This window comes from Oryzias latipes, chromosome 13 (genome assembly GCF_053564925.1).
Source record: "Oryzias latipes strain Hd-rR chromosome 13, Olatipes_Hd-rR_3.1".
Taxonomy (NCBI): Eukaryota; Metazoa; Chordata; class Actinopteri; order Beloniformes; family Adrianichthyidae; genus Oryzias; species Oryzias latipes.
In genome coordinates this window covers 19534214-19548920 of record NC_136249.1, presented here as the reverse complement: position 1 = coordinate 19548920, position 14707 = coordinate 19534214, and the positions used below count along the sequence as shown (strand labels likewise).

The 14707-nt window shown below is 41.2% G+C and overlaps 2 protein-coding genes across 3 annotated transcripts in view; one reads left to right on the top strand and one right to left on the bottom strand.

Moving 5' to 3' along the window:
- Positions 1-2596: 2596 nt before the first annotated feature.
- sarm1 (sterile alpha and TIR motif containing 1) lies at positions 2597-7486 on the top strand. The gene is made up of 8 exons (XM_004075437.5): positions 2597-3518; positions 4247-4865; positions 4945-5157; positions 5261-5352; positions 5429-5755; positions 5869-6058; positions 6591-6712; positions 6941-7486. Exons 1-8 carry the CDS (start codon positions 3052-3054, stop codon positions 7050-7052), a joined length of 2142 nt encoding a protein of 713 aa, XP_004075485.1. The 5' UTR covers positions 2597-3051; the 3' UTR covers positions 7053-7486.
- Positions 7487-9011: 1525 nt separating this feature from the next.
- The window catches only part of slc46a1 (solute carrier family 46 member 1), a 6598-nt gene continuing 902 nt past the window's right edge, over positions 9012-14707 (bottom strand). Inside the window, exons 2-7 of one of the 2 annotated variants that reach the window (XM_078930041.1) lie at positions 13299-13690; positions 12720-13198; positions 11748-11831; positions 11471-11627; positions 11296-11357; positions 11119-11265 (exon numbers count right to left, since the gene is read on the bottom strand). In XM_078930041.1, coding sequence (XP_078786167.1) covers positions 11306-11357; positions 11471-11627; positions 11748-11831; positions 12720-13198; positions 13299-13690 — 1164 coding nt within the window. In that variant the 3' untranslated portion in view covers positions 11119-11265; positions 11296-11305. Of the gene's footprint in view, positions 11358-11470; positions 11628-11747; positions 11832-12719; positions 13199-13298; positions 13691-14707 lie in introns of both variants that reach the window. The other variant, XM_078930040.1, reaches the window with a different exon arrangement.

Here is a 14707-nt window from a genome sequence, read left to right as displayed (position 1 = left end):
TTTATTGACACCACAAATGTTCTCTGTGGGTGATGTCTACTCTTGGAGCAACTTTTATAAAATGGAAAAACAAGATCCCTGATGATCTCCCTAAACAAGGGGCTCCATGCAGCATCTCAACTGGTGAGGTACAAATGCTCTTAAGAATGGTGAGGAAGCCCCCCAGAACTACACTAGTCAATGACCAGAAGAGAACGGGGACCATGGTAACAAAAGTTACTATTAATAACACTGCATGGTCACGAATTCAAATCGTACAGTGTTACAAAGGTCAGGTAGGATAAGAAGTGTACTATTTGGTAAAAACAATACTTGCCATGTTTGAAGGGGGAAGAACTCTAAATTGCATCCCAAGAACACCACACCTACTGTGAAGCATGGGGGTGGAAAGGTCATGCTTTGGAGCTGCTTTTCTGCAAAGGAGAGAGGAGGACTGATCTGTTTTAGGGAAAGAATGAATGGAGCAAAAACCTCCTTCTATCAGAAAGCATCAAGGATTAAATATGTTTGGATCTTCCAGTGTAAAAATAATCCCAGACAAACCAGTTAGACAAGTAAGGAGTGGCTTCGTAAAAAGAATTTAAAGGTTCCGGAGTGGCCCAATCCATCTCTGGACCTCAATCCGATGGAGAATGGAGGGAGCCGAGAGTCCATGCTGCCTGGTGGCAACATGTAATTATTTCAGTAATTAACAATCATTCATGTGAGATTTTTATCCACAATCTACTAAAAAACCTCAGAGTCAAGATGGTCACAAATCTCTAAGATGTCGCCAGATTCCTGCTTGTGGTTTGAAGATCAAGGACCAATGAGAAAAGCTTTGGCTGTTGGACTGGACAGAGAATGTCCTTTTTGCAGTTGCTTAATTACAGTGATTTTCTTTTTAAACTGAGTTTTCAGGGCCTTCAACTGAATCTAAAATACACGGTTTACCTACTAAGTAGTTTTATAGTCTTGGGGACAATCTCCTCCACTATCTTTTGGCAAAAAATAAATAAATATATTCTGCTCAACTTCAAGGCTGGGAAGGAGAAACAGGTCCTCTTTAAACTCTTGAAAGCAAACAGCTGTTTCCACCTCCAGCTCTTGCTGTACAGTTTCTACATGGCTGCAGAAATGACCTTCTTATATCTGGAGTTGAGGTCTTGGACTTTTGTTTGGAAATTTCCTGCAAATAAGTATTATTATTAAATTAAAGTTTCAGGTTTTTGCAGAAGCAGAGATTGCTAAAGAAATGTCTGCCTGACAGTTAGACATGAGTTCTTAAAATGTAGTCTTCATTTTTTCCCACTTCTGTTGTTGTTTGCTGACCAGAAGCCTCTGAAGAGAGCCTCCGGCTTTTTTTTTGAGAAAAGATGTTTTATTTCTTTCTGCCTAAAGTCTTTGGAACACCTTACCTCATATGCCACACACTGAACCTTCAGCTCCTAAAAATCCATCGGAAGATACTCCTTTTTTTTGTTTTAGGAGGACCTGAACTTAATAACCTATCATTACGCTGTGTGTTTTCATCCACATGGAGTATTTTATGGTCCTTCAAGTTTTGATTTCCTTTCCCGGATTAACTGATCTCTCCATGAGCTGCTTTGGGCATCCCAATTGTTCTTTGGGTGTCTCCAATGCTTCACGTTTGGTGGAAAAGCACTCAACTTTCATGTTTTTGGCGTAGCTCCCTCTGTTGTATTGATGACATTTATTTTAATTATTATGTGTTTTTTCCTAGGATAAACAGTGAGACTGAAATTAAAGACGTTTTGCAAATGTTTCACTACATACAGCAAAATTTGAAACTTCACACAACACTAAACTCACGCATGCAGAGGAAAAGACAAACTGAACAAAGTTGAAAATACAATATTGGGGAAAATAAATCCCATTTAAAGCTGGATATTTTTATACTTGTGACACATCAAAAAATGTGATGATCACATGGGTTTATATAAAATTAAAGCCATCAGTGTGCAGACATTAAAAATAATACCAAACCAATTTCACAACTATTTTTAATCGACATTTAATATTTTTTACAAGTGTATATACAATCAAATAAGTTAAACATAACAGATCTATCCATCAAATAAATTCACTCAAAACCAAAACTCTAACATATTCTTTCAGGAGATCTCAAAAATAAGATTTTTCCCCCCAAATTTGTCTGTGTTCTACAGTATTGTTATTGAATCAGATCCTCTGAGCAACTGGAATCATTTCACTGAGACACATTTTAAAATATTTTTACCAGAATTTTTCCAGCCAGTAAATCTATTTTGAATTATTTTTTCCTCTATTTTTTAACAAATAAAAATCATGTATGTTTTCTGTTGTCTGCAGGGGATCATATGCTGCCATTACACACAGTCAATTGATTATTTATAGAAAAATGTAATATTTACAGCAAATTTGAAAATTAAAAGTGTTCTTACATATAGGTAAGATTTGGAAAACAAATTTTTTGAAAAATACAAAGGCTAAAAAACTATCAAGGTATATATAATTACCTTTCCTATTTTTTTATTTAGCATAGTAGGCTAATAAAAAAATAATTGTGTCTTAAACATATTTTAGACACACACGCACACACACCCCCACACACGCGCACACACAAACAGTGGATGCTGCACGAAGGATCACGTGACCGAGCAGCATTAGAGGGAAGTGATGCGTTCACCGAAATCAAAAGGCTGCGTGGATTTTAGGAACAGGGAGGGGGAATTGAGAAACCCTTCTTTGTCTGGAGGGACAACAAAAAGTGGACAGAGGAAACGTGTATCTTATTTCATCTTACATTTTTTTTTTTTGCTAATTTGAGGATTCTGCAAACACTAAAGCCGACTGTTGAAGCGCGTTTTAAATCAAAACAACAACTGTAAAGTCGGGATTGTTCGTAAACGTCTCTAGACGGTCTACACCTGCTTCTAATAGCAACCAGCAGGATTTGATGCAATTTGGCCAAATCTAGCCCCTTGTTTCCTTGTTTATGTTGGAGGGTGGTTTGTTTACAGGGCGGGCTGTGGATCAGGGGCCTGCGTAAACACCGGCGTCCGCAGATAGATGCTCTTTACTCCGACGTTCTTGCTGTCGAGGCTCCTCCGACATCTCTCCATCATCATGTTCAGCTCTGACAGACTCACAGTACCGGAATATGTCAGCCGGCTCCAGCGAAGGAGGAGCGGCTCAGGGAGCGAGCCCAAGGCCGTTTCTCCGGGGTTCAGCACCGAAGTCCAGGCAGTCTTGAACACTTCCCTCCCGGCCCTGCGCTCAGCCATCCAGATGCTGAAGTCCGCTCAAGAACACTCGGACTCGAACGAGATCCGCAGGGCTGTCGCAGACATCTACCAGCTGGTGAAGGAGGCCTGGGTTTTACCTGGCGTCGGACGTCGGGTGGCTGAAGAAATCTGCAATCGGATCCGGCTGGATGGAGGCCTGGCGCTGGTGCTGCAGCTCCAACAGACGCCCGATGTGGAGATCAACTACGAGTCTGCAAAACTCCTGGAGCAGATTCTCACCTCAGAGAACAGGTAATGTTGGTAGACGTTCATCCAAAGGTTACAAGGCAGGCAGCCTCTAAAAAACCTCCAAATGACAAATGTTGTTACTCTAAATATTAAAGTTCTCAATAACTTTGTTAAATTTTGTGTTAAGGATATATATTTTTGTTTATTTCTGCAAAAGAAAAGGAAACTTATCAGTAGCAAACACAGCGATTGATGTAAATTAGAGAATGACTTTTTCACTGCATGAGAAACGAAAGAGTAACTGGAGCCAAGTCAGTTCATAAAGTAACCACTAGGTTACACAAGGTTAGCAGCTTTTTACCTCCATATCACACCTTTCAAACATACAGCAGAAATACACATACTTACAGAATAGCTACATATTTTTGTGTTTGGATGTTCAAGACAGCAGCGGTTCACCTTTCGGCATGTCCCTTCAGGAGCCGCCACAGCAAATCAGCTTTCAATGCTTCGCACAGGTGGTTTGGCAGAGATTTTTTACACCAGATGCCCTTCCTGACACAACCCTGTTTTTTATCCGGGCTGGGGACTGGATAAAATACAAGTTTGGGTCCCCCTTGTGACTGCATAGTTAGGCACTAGGCAGTAGAGTGAAGGGTTTTGCCCAAGGACCCGCACTGGAAACCTTCAGGACAGCAGTTCTGTGGGTGAATTTGAAAAAAATAATTGATGCCTTTCATTAACTATAGTTGTATTTGATGGTGTCTGATTGCAAACGGTTGTTCCAACAGGGACTATGTTGCACGCCTGGGTCTAGGAGTCATCCTCAACCTGGCTCAACAGCATGAGGATGCTCAGCTGGCTCGCAGTGTCTCCGGCATCCTAGAGCACATGTTCAAACACACAGAGGAAACATCTGTCAACCTCATCTCCAACGGGGCCCTGGATGCTCTCCTTTTTTGGTGCCGAGGCAAAGATCCCACCGTGCTGCGCCACTGTGCCGTAGCGCTGGCAAACTGTGCCATGTACGGAGGCCACCGCTGTCAGCGGTGGATGATTGAGAAGCAGGCGGCTGAGTGGCTCTTCCCTCTGGCTTTCTCTAAAGAGGACGAGCTTATCCGCTTCCACGCCTGCCTGGCTGTGACCGTGCTGGCTGCAAACCGAGAAATCGAGAAGGAGGTGGTGAAATCTGGGACTTTGGAGCTGGTCGAACCTTTCATTGCATCTCTGGATCCAGATGACTTTGCCCGCAGTTTATCGGACAGCGCCGATTGCATGCAGGGAAAGTCTGCATCTGACCTCCAGCACCTCTTGCCTCTGCTGGATGGCACAAGAGTGGAGGGAAAGTGCATTGCTGCCTTTTACCTTTGTGTTGAGGCTAGTATCAAGTCCCGTCAGCACAACACTAAGGTATGAGCGGGGCTCACTTACCATAGAGTTTAAATGACATCTGATACCTTAAGTTCTGGTTTGTCTTATGTATTTAAAGATATTTCAAGAGATTGGAGCAATTCAGAGCCTGAAAAGAATCGTCATGTACTGCAGCATGGGTACAGCCTGTTTACTTGCCAAGAAGGCGCTAAGCATGATGGGAGAAGAAGTGCCCAAAAGAATCTTCCCATCTGTCTCCAACTGGAAAAGCTCTGAAGTGCGGGTGTGGTTGCAGCAGGTGGACTTCAGTGCTTATTGTGACCGTTTCCAGGTGAATAAGAAAGGAAAATCGTAAGAAAAAAAGGAACGGAGAACACTAACATGTTCGTGCCTATAGGCTAACCGGTCTGCTGGTGATGTGTGTTGCTGCACAGGAGCTTCAGGTGGATGGAGATCTCCTTCTGAACATAACAGATCAAGATCTGAGTTCTGATTTGGGCATGACTGCAGGTCTCACCCGTAAGAGGTAAGACAATCACACTATGTGTGTAAAGTTGGTGTTGTGTAAACATATGTTTTGATTTTTTTAAATCATGCTCCAGATTTTTGCGAGAGTTACGAGTGCTCAAAACATATGCTGACTACTCCACAAGCGACCCAAACAACATGAGTGACTGGCTGGCTGAGGTGGACCCTCTTTTCCGTCAGTACACCTACGGCATGGTCCAATCAGGAGTGGATCGAAACAACATCCTGAACCTCAATGATCACCACCTTCAGTATGACTGCCACATAGAAAATGGAGTCCACAGAGCAAAGATACTGTCCGCCAGCCGCAAACCATCCAAGCCATGCCACACAGACGCGCAGCCGCCTGGGCCCGACGTGTTCATCAGCTACCGCCGGACGACCGGCTCCCAGCTGGCTAGGTCAGGACTAAAAGTTGCTTCGATTTCTTTTTTTTTTTTTTATAGCAGTAAGCCGATATTTAGAATTGACATAAGAACAAGATGATTTAAAAAAAAACTTTTGTCGTCTTTAGCCTTCTGAAGGTGCACCTACAGGTCAGAGGATACAGTGTCTTCATAGACGTGGAAAAGCTGGAGGCTGGCAAATTTGAAGACAAACTGGTTCAGAGTGTGCAGCGGGCGCAGCACTTTATCCTGGTCCTGTCAGCCAACGCACTCGACAAATGCATGGGCGACACTGGCATGAAGGATTGGGTGCACAAGGTCAGGAGGTTTTCTTTCTTTCACATGTATATAAATATCCAAACGCCCATTTGGACTTACCAAAATTGACACACTCTGTGAAAGACTTGATTAAACAAAATGTTAAAGTGTTCCCATTGTATGACATCACAAAAATGGTGCTAAATAACTCCCATGAAATTAACATGTCATAGGGCGCATTCTTGTTATAACTGATGTTGTCTTAATGCCTCTGAGAATGAGATCCTTATTACCTTGATGAAGGTTATACACAAAAATTCTTGATACCAGTCAACACTATGGGGACATTGATACAGATGTGTTTAATGCACGGAAACGTTTTTAGTGTTTTCATGTCTTTTGGTTCATGTCTCGGTGGTTTTTGTTATCTGAACTTTAATCCTGTAACAAAGTTTTTCATTCATGAAGTAGTGAGGGCAACACTCTCATTACTGCTTAAAAAAGGGGTCACCAGGCCTTGAATTTGCTGACGATTTTTTAAAATGTCAAATTAAACATTTTTTAGTTGAAGAAAATGTCCTTTTTGTTGCAGGAAATAGTCACAGCCCTGGCTTGTAAGAAGAACATTGTTCCTGTCGTGGATAATTTCGTGTGGCCTGAACCCACGTCATTACCTGAAGACATGAGACCTGTACTCAACTTCAATGGCATCAAGTAAGTATCAGAACCTTCAGTTGTTGAAATAATTGAGTTTATTCAGCATTGAAAGCAAAATTTCATGTCTTTTGCCAAAAATTGAGAATTGTTTTAACAGATGTAATAGTTTGTTTTTGTGGGTTTATAATGGTGGTCTTTATTCCATAAATATTTAATCTGTACAATCAGGAAACTGTCAGATCTGCATTTGTTACTGATTTTTGTTACTGCTTCTTGCTCATACAGATGGTCTCATGAATATCAGAAGGCCACAGTTGAGAAGATCCTCCGCTTCCTGAAAGAACCACAAGACCAAACTGACCGTGCTAATAAGTCCAAAGAGCAGGAGAAAAAATAAGTGGACAAAAAGTGCAGCAGAATCAAATACCATTCATGATGTCTCCTTCCTTCCACATGTTGTAGTCAAAAACTCTCAAATGGTTTTCCTTACTGCTAAAGACGATTGTAAAATGAAGTATGTTTGGAGCTCACATAAATGACCTATAAATTATCCCAGTTTAAATTGTCAACGCATGAAATTGTGAAAGGGAATTCAAGTACTTCAACAAACTTTAATATGTCAATGTTATTGAATGATACTGTTTTAAACGTATAACCAGGTGCAGTATACACCTTTTGTATCTCAGGAAAAAAGCAGTAATAAACCAACAGGGACCCAGAGAATCCACCAAGCCTTCGTTTCTCTTCAATGGTTATTGTACATGCAGCTTTCTCTCTGTTAACTTGTATGTACTAAATCAATAAAAGCAGGTCTTACTATTACAGAAAAAATCCACTACACTTCTTTCTGGTTCAGTCATACTTTATCCAAAAAAACAGAAAACTGATATATTCTACATCGCCCTCTTGAAGAACCAACCTCCTCACATCCCTCTGTCTCTTCACAAAGTTTCATAGACACTTGAAGTTGAGATCAGGGCTCTGTGGGGGCCATGGCATTACATCCAGTACTTTTTGTTCCTTTGTACACATAAGGCAATCCTTTATGACTCTGGATGTGTGTTTGAGGTCATTGTATTGCTGCGAAGTGAGCTCGGAGCGAATCATATGCCTCCTGATAGTATTGCATGATGGATATATATGTCTTTCTTAGCTTTGAGAAAACCATTAATTCTGACTAAATCTCCAACTCCATTTGCAGAAATGTAGCCCCAAGCTTTCAGGGAACCTCCGCCAGGCTTCACTATTGCCTGCAGATTTCCATTATTGAGCTGCTCCCTAGCTCTATAATGCACGAGTTGCCTTCTGTTACAGGCAAATATTTTAAAATGTTGACTCTTCAATGTCAGTTTTTTCCACCACAGCTCCTGTGTTTTTGTTCAAACTTGAGTTGCTTGGCCTTTTTTGGACATTGGAGGTTGTGCTTTTCGGCTGCAACTATTCCGCAAAGACACTTGTAGCCGGACTTCTCTGAGCAGTATATGGGTTTACCAGGGCCTCACTGGTTCTGTCAGTTCTGAACTGGTTGCACTGCTTGACATCTTATGATTTTGAAGAGTTAAAAGCTTCATGTGGCTTTCATCTGCCAAGTTTCCTTGGCCGACCACTGCATCATCTATGATAGGCCTGCACAATTAATCGCAAATTTATCGTTATCGCGATTTCAAGATGTGCAATATCCATATCGCAAAACTCGGCGAAATTTGCAATAAATGGTAAACCTTAAATGTGCTAAAACAATCTTATGGCAACTTGAACTATTTAATGAATTGAATAAATCCCTTTACACATTTGACCCATTAGATTGAGCTTTTATGTTAGATGTTGCCCTCCTAATTATATGAGGGTCATTTGGAGAATATTTTAAGGTATTACGACTCTTATTTAAATTAAACTTTTGCAGTGAAATGGAAATGTTTTTGCTATTTGTTCATTTATCGCAAGTTATATCGTCATCCCAATATTCATCACTAATATCGCATATCGCAAGCTTTCCTCATATCATGCAGCCCTAATCTATGATCTTTCTTTTGATACACAGTGGTGTAATGGTTAACATTGTTACCTCAACCCAAGAAGGCCCTGGTTCAAATCCCAGCAGTGTCCTTTCAGTGTGGAGTTTGAATGTTTGCCTTGTGCATGCGTGGGTTTTCTTTAGGTACTCAACAGTCCAGAAACATGCTTTATTGGCTGCTCAGTGGCTGATGTTCACCATTCATTTTTTTAATTCATGAAAATAAAACAATCAGTGTTTATATTTATGAAAGCATTCTTTTAACAAAACTGTTATGCAGTACGATTTTATAAAGAATAGGTCAAAACAACAGTGTTTTAAAAAAAATACCAGCAAAACAACTGATTTTCCAAGAAGCAAACTACTGTCTCTTTTTCAAAGAGACAATAGCTGTACTTTGTTTTATTGTAAAGTATTTCAGCATATAGTTTTACAAAAATATCTTGATTTTGGAAAAAATTACCCTTTTATTAAAAATATTTAGAAAGAAAATAGAACAAGTTAATGATATAAATCACATTTGATATTGAAAAATGATCAAATAAACTTTAAAAGCAAACTTTATTGCTTTTCAAACAATTAATCAAGCTCTACCTAACTTTAGTTAATGATCACTGTATTTAATTAAGCAAATGTGATTTAAGTGACGTTTTTGTTTTGTTTTATTTTCTGTCTTTTTAATCCATGCATTTCATCATTTCTGTAATGAGTTTGATAAATATCTGTAAATTCTTTATTGCTTTGACTACAATGCTTGAAATAAATCAATAAATCAAATATAAATCACATTTGATATTGAAAAATGATCAAATGAACATGAAGATGGCCGTCCGTTTCTAAAGTGCTCATTAAATATTTGCTTAGAAATCAGATATTTTTTTCTGGATGCTTGACTGCAATAATAACGTTTGTGGCATAAAGTGACATAGAAAACAAAAAATAGAACTGGTATCTTGTCCACGCGAGAAAGTATCTGGTGCTCACCAGTTGATCAAAGCAGATGAATCCCCTCTGCCAAAACAAACCGCATGACTTTAGAACTTGTTTTAGATCACGTTCATAAATCACAATAATAGTGATGCTAGAGGTGCAAAGTGCAAGGTAAAATAGACCTCAATAAGCTCTCGTAATTGTGACTGGTTGTGTTTAATTCCTCGTGGACCTTATTGCAGAACAGGCAACAGGTGCGCAACTGGTGTCTGGTATCGATCACCTTTTTTAGGGTTTCTAAAAAGGTCTCCCGTGTGCAAATGACCACTGGGGTGTATTCAGACTGGAATTGTCCGTATTAAACGGACCCAGTCCGCTTACCGGTAATTTGGTCCGGATCGAGTTCTGAACGTTGTGTTTGGTCTGTATTCAGACTGGCGTCAAGGGGACTTCGCTGTCCTGCGCCTTGCAGTCCTCCTTGGGGTTCGTTTATTCAAACTTTATATTTTGCTGACCGTTATTAAACGTCTGTATCAACTGTTACAGGCTCAACAATTTTTACTCGCTTTTTTGGGAGCTAAGTAAGTACGCTGATAAGTGTTTATGACATATGGATTGTTTGGGAAACGGGGAGAAGCAATGTGTATCACATTAAAAGTTGTTTTGATGAGCCTGCATTCATTCAAGCACAGTTCAATAAGTTGCTGTGTCTCATCGTTGTAGTCTTTTGGCATTATTTTAAGAGAATTCTGCTATGGTACTACAGGGTAGCTTTTAGGATGATGTCACAGCAGCGCAAGTAAGGAGCTGGACCTTTTTGTCCTCTTTGATAACATGACAACTGGTGCTTTACATTTGTCCACGGCTCATCTGTTACTACATTCGTACTGTGTTTACATCACGTGACCACCGGCTACGGTGGCCTCTTTGGTTCAGTTGTTCCGCTCCGAGAACGGATTGTATTTAGACAGAGGAAACACAGAGCGAACCGAAGCTCAGTCAGATTGGAAACGAACCGAGACCACCTCCAAAGATGAGTCAGAGTGTGGTTCCTGGTCCTGAACCAGGTTCTGCTCGGGTGTATTCAGACTGAAAACTTGTTCCGTATTATTGGGGGAAACGAACTCTGGTTCACTTGAAGCGAAACCAAATGTGTCCAGTTCGAAAACACCTTGAGTTTTCTCGTGTGCACGAGAACGTATCTAGTGCTCACCAGACAGTAAGTCGTCTGCACGAGAAACCATCAATTTTTTTTAAAAACTTGTAATCCACTTTAAGAGCTCTATAGCATTACACTCACATACTCTCAACACTATAAATGTTCAATGTTTAACCTTCATTCTGCATTGTAAACACATAAAATTACTTTATAAATATGTCTAAATATGTAAGCACCTTCATAATAATAAATTTGTATGAATCTTGAAGTAACTGCACTGAAAATAGTTTGACAAAGTCATGACTTCCCTTTTCTCATTTACGGAGGCAGTTTGTGCAGCAATGTCTGCTGGGTTTGGTCATCTGGTCTGGACTTTTTTTTTAAGTCAGTCACTCAGCAAAGGTGTAGGGGTCCAAAGCATTTCCAGCATCCAAAGGTATCCAAATGCCTCCTCGTCAGAGCCGACTGGCAGGAGGAGGCGCTATAACCGTGTAGGGGCTCCTCTTTTTTTTTTTTTTTTTGTAGGGGCTCCTCTTTGTGCTCTCCCCTACTCAGGAGAGTCTCTGAGTTCTCTCCTCTGGTCCAAACACTGCAGGGTCCTACAAAAAAACAGGTATCTTGTAGGGAACATTCATCTTTATGCTTCGTCTTATTTTAAAAGCAAAAACAGAAAAAAAACTTAATACAGATTCAATTAAAAAAAGAGGAATACCCAATAATTCCAGCAGGGATTAGGAGGAGGATGGCAGCAAACAGGAAGGTAAAGCCCCTCATGAAGTAAAGTGTGGCTGGATAGAGAGAGTTGAAGATGCCACTGCCCACAAGATAACACAAGGTCTCCACACAGGCAACGGAGGCAAAAAGGGAACCTGGAGCAAAGCAGACGGTCGGTTATGTATGCAACAAGTGGCAAAGGTAAATATGCTTGGAATCTACCTGCACTACCACTACACATATCTATAGTATACCACTACTCCTTTGGAGCTGACCTTGCTCGGATGGATCCACCAGCTTGGATAGTTTTGACCTGAGCACAGGGGTCACAGCCATGAATAAGAAACACAGACCGTAACCTGGACGGGGAGAAGAGCAGGTTTATCACTGACAGTCATAAGAAATCCTTTTCTATACTGCCTAAAGCCCATTATTACAGATCAAACACAAACTGTGCAATCTGAAATGAGGCTGAAGCTGGTTTCCAACTCAGCAGTTACTTAACACAAAGGATCCTTGAGTTGAGAGTTTTCCTCTGTGGTCATCTAATATTTTTGATGAGTCATATGTTGCTTTAAATGCCTTCTGGTGTAGTATAAAAGCACAAAGATGCTTTAGAATCCTATCGGCTGCATTTATTTGGCCCTGCGATAAACTGGCAAACCATCCAGGGTGCACCAAGCCTTTGCTCAACAGTGGTTGGGATAGGCTCCAGCAACCATGCGACCCCAAAGGGGATTTAGTTGGTTTAGAAAATGGGTGGATGGTATATATTTTACAAATCAAATGGGAGGTTCGTTTTGAAAATGGGATGGCTGAAGCTCTTTGGGTTGAGCAGCCAACTTACTATCAGTTTGTTTTGGATTTCAATTCTCAGGCTTGATTGTCATCGTGCCCTTGAGCAAGGCTTTACGTCAATTGTAAGAAACTTGTAAGTATCTTTGGAGAAAGGTGTCTGCTTAGAAACTAAATGTAGATCTATTGAAACATTATGTGTGAAATTGAAGCCCCAAAATTTACCTTAGGGGATTTCAGAAAGAACAGATGTGGGAAAATGACATCAAACGTCATCTAGAGTAACATTTAACTATTGCTTTCAGCACCCTGCTATCTGAAGAATTTTCCCTTTGAGCTTTTTTCCACCAACTTACAGCTTGTGTAAACTGTAAATCCAGTTTTGGTTTTACAAATTCTGTCATTTTAGTCAACACTTCCAAGCTATGTTCTGGTCTTAAACAGTGTCTCACCTGTGAACATTAGCTGGGTGCTATCAGCGACAGAGAAGACCAACAGCCCAATTATGTTGGAGGCCAGACTCACGAGAGCCACCCAGGAGTCCTCCAGGCACAGCTGCATGATCCTCAGCCCCAGCAGACTGGTCAGGTATGCCAGGTTTTGAGCTGCTGACCCATATCCAATAAGGGCGGACCCCCAGCACAATGGTGGACTTAGCTCATACAACACATACAGCTCTCTGCTCCCGGAGTGAACAGTCACCACCACAAAGAAGCACAGTGAGTAAAGCCACAGCTTGCACCTGCAAAAGCTTCTGTCGCCATCAATGCCGCTGCCTCCTGTTGAGTAGAGGCGCCACACAGCTTTATGGTGGCGAGTTGTGAGGAGCTTAGCACTCGGGTCTGGAAGTACAGACTCGCGCACTACAAGGGAAGCGTACAGAGCGGAGGCCAAGTTGGTTGCCAGGACCAGCCAGAATGGGTTGATGTAGCTGATGAGAAAAGAAAGAAATAAATGATGAAAAAATGCACACGTTTTCTGATTAACGGTAGACTTTTTGATTTAAAGCAAAACAGCACAAAGTTACTTACCCTTGGGCTCTCCGCCATTGCCCTCCTATGATGCTGGCTAGTATCCCTGCAAGTCCCAGACAGGCCTCTAAGACCGCCACCCTGAAGGTGCGGGACTTCCTGTCACTAATGTCAGCCACATAGGCAAAACAGCCAGCCAGGATGGCATTAAAGTCACCCGACAGACCGCTGAGCAGCCGGCCCACCAAAAAGTAAGCCACAGGAAGCTTGAGGTACATCACTACAAGGTAAACAGCTGCTTGCAGGGCCAGACCGAGGTTGGGGAGGATAAGGACAGTTCTGCGGCCAGCAAGGTCACTCCAAGAACCCAGGAGAGGCACAACCAACAGTCCCACCGAAAAACCTCCCAGGTTGATGTACAGGTTCCAGTGAGCTGTCAAAGTTTCCACTTGCTGAATAGTGAAGAACAAGGAGACATTGTTGAGACGCTGTGGAGCTGAACATCAAGGTGATTTCAAAGTATCAAAGAAAACACTAAATGTCCTGTTAACTGCAAGATAAACTGCTCCTCAAATGTTTATCGTTTATGTCAGTGTTTTTCAACCGGTCGTGGGAAATTGCCCTCATTAACTAATCTAAAAACATTTCCCATCTCCAGGATATCAGCTCTTTGTTCATCCAAACAGGCCCTGATAAAACACTGAGTAGTTAGGAATATGAAAGATCATAAAATACTTTTTTAGTGTTTATTTGATTCTATTAAAGACATTTTGATAAGAATGACGGTACAGCGATTTAGCCGCAGCTACAGCTGTTTTGTTATAAGTCCCGCCCCTTTAACTGTCTCCACCAATCATTCTTGGAGGCTTAATCACACGTCATCAGTCTGACCAATCAGAAGTGGTTAAAGTCTTCACTTCCTTGTTCTGCTCATAAAGTTGCTCAATTCCAACAAAAATACCAGCTAAAGCTCGTCTTTAGCGGTGTAGCTTTCCGCGGGATCCGGTATCAGACCGTGGAAAAAGTGAACGAAACAATGAAGCTCAGAGACTCGAGTCTGTCTGCGTTCGGCGGCTGTTTGCACTACATCTCCCATAATGCATTGGGTTAAAGTGACAGCATCTCAGCACACAATGAGCCTCACTTTGTTAAACATCTTGAAACCACAACGAACACACATCAGACAGTTTTAAATCTTCTAACTTAACTTTTATTACATCTTTTAGAGAAAACAGCTGCAGCTTCCAGCTTTTTCTACCACAATTATCACAAAAATGCATGTGAGATTGCGGGGGGGCTGTAGATCAATACAGACTATGAGTTTCTCCTTTTTTATTTAATTTTTGGATGCTGGTGATTTTTGTCAAGGTTAAAGTGTGCCGTGGCTCAAAAAAGGTTGAAAAACACTGGTTTATGTCATAGTTTCGATGTGTGCCCACTGTTCCTCTATGTGACGTGAACGGCTGAAG

What these genes read in the sequence shown, in the direction of transcription:
- sarm1 (XM_004075437.5), top strand. Translation starts at nt 3,052, where the DNA reads ATGCTCTTTACTCCGACGTTCTTGCTGTCGAGGCTCCTCCGACATCTC. An exon ending in CTTATTGTGACCGTTTCCAG is followed by an intron (nt 5,158 to 5,260) that starts GTGAATAAGAAA and finishes GTTGCTGCACAG; the next exon opens with GAGCTTCAGGTGGATGGAGA. An exon ending in CTCAACTTCAATGGCATCAA is followed by an intron (nt 6,713 to 6,940) that starts GTAAGTATCAGA and finishes TTGCTCATACAG; the next exon opens with ATGGTCTCATGAATATCAGA.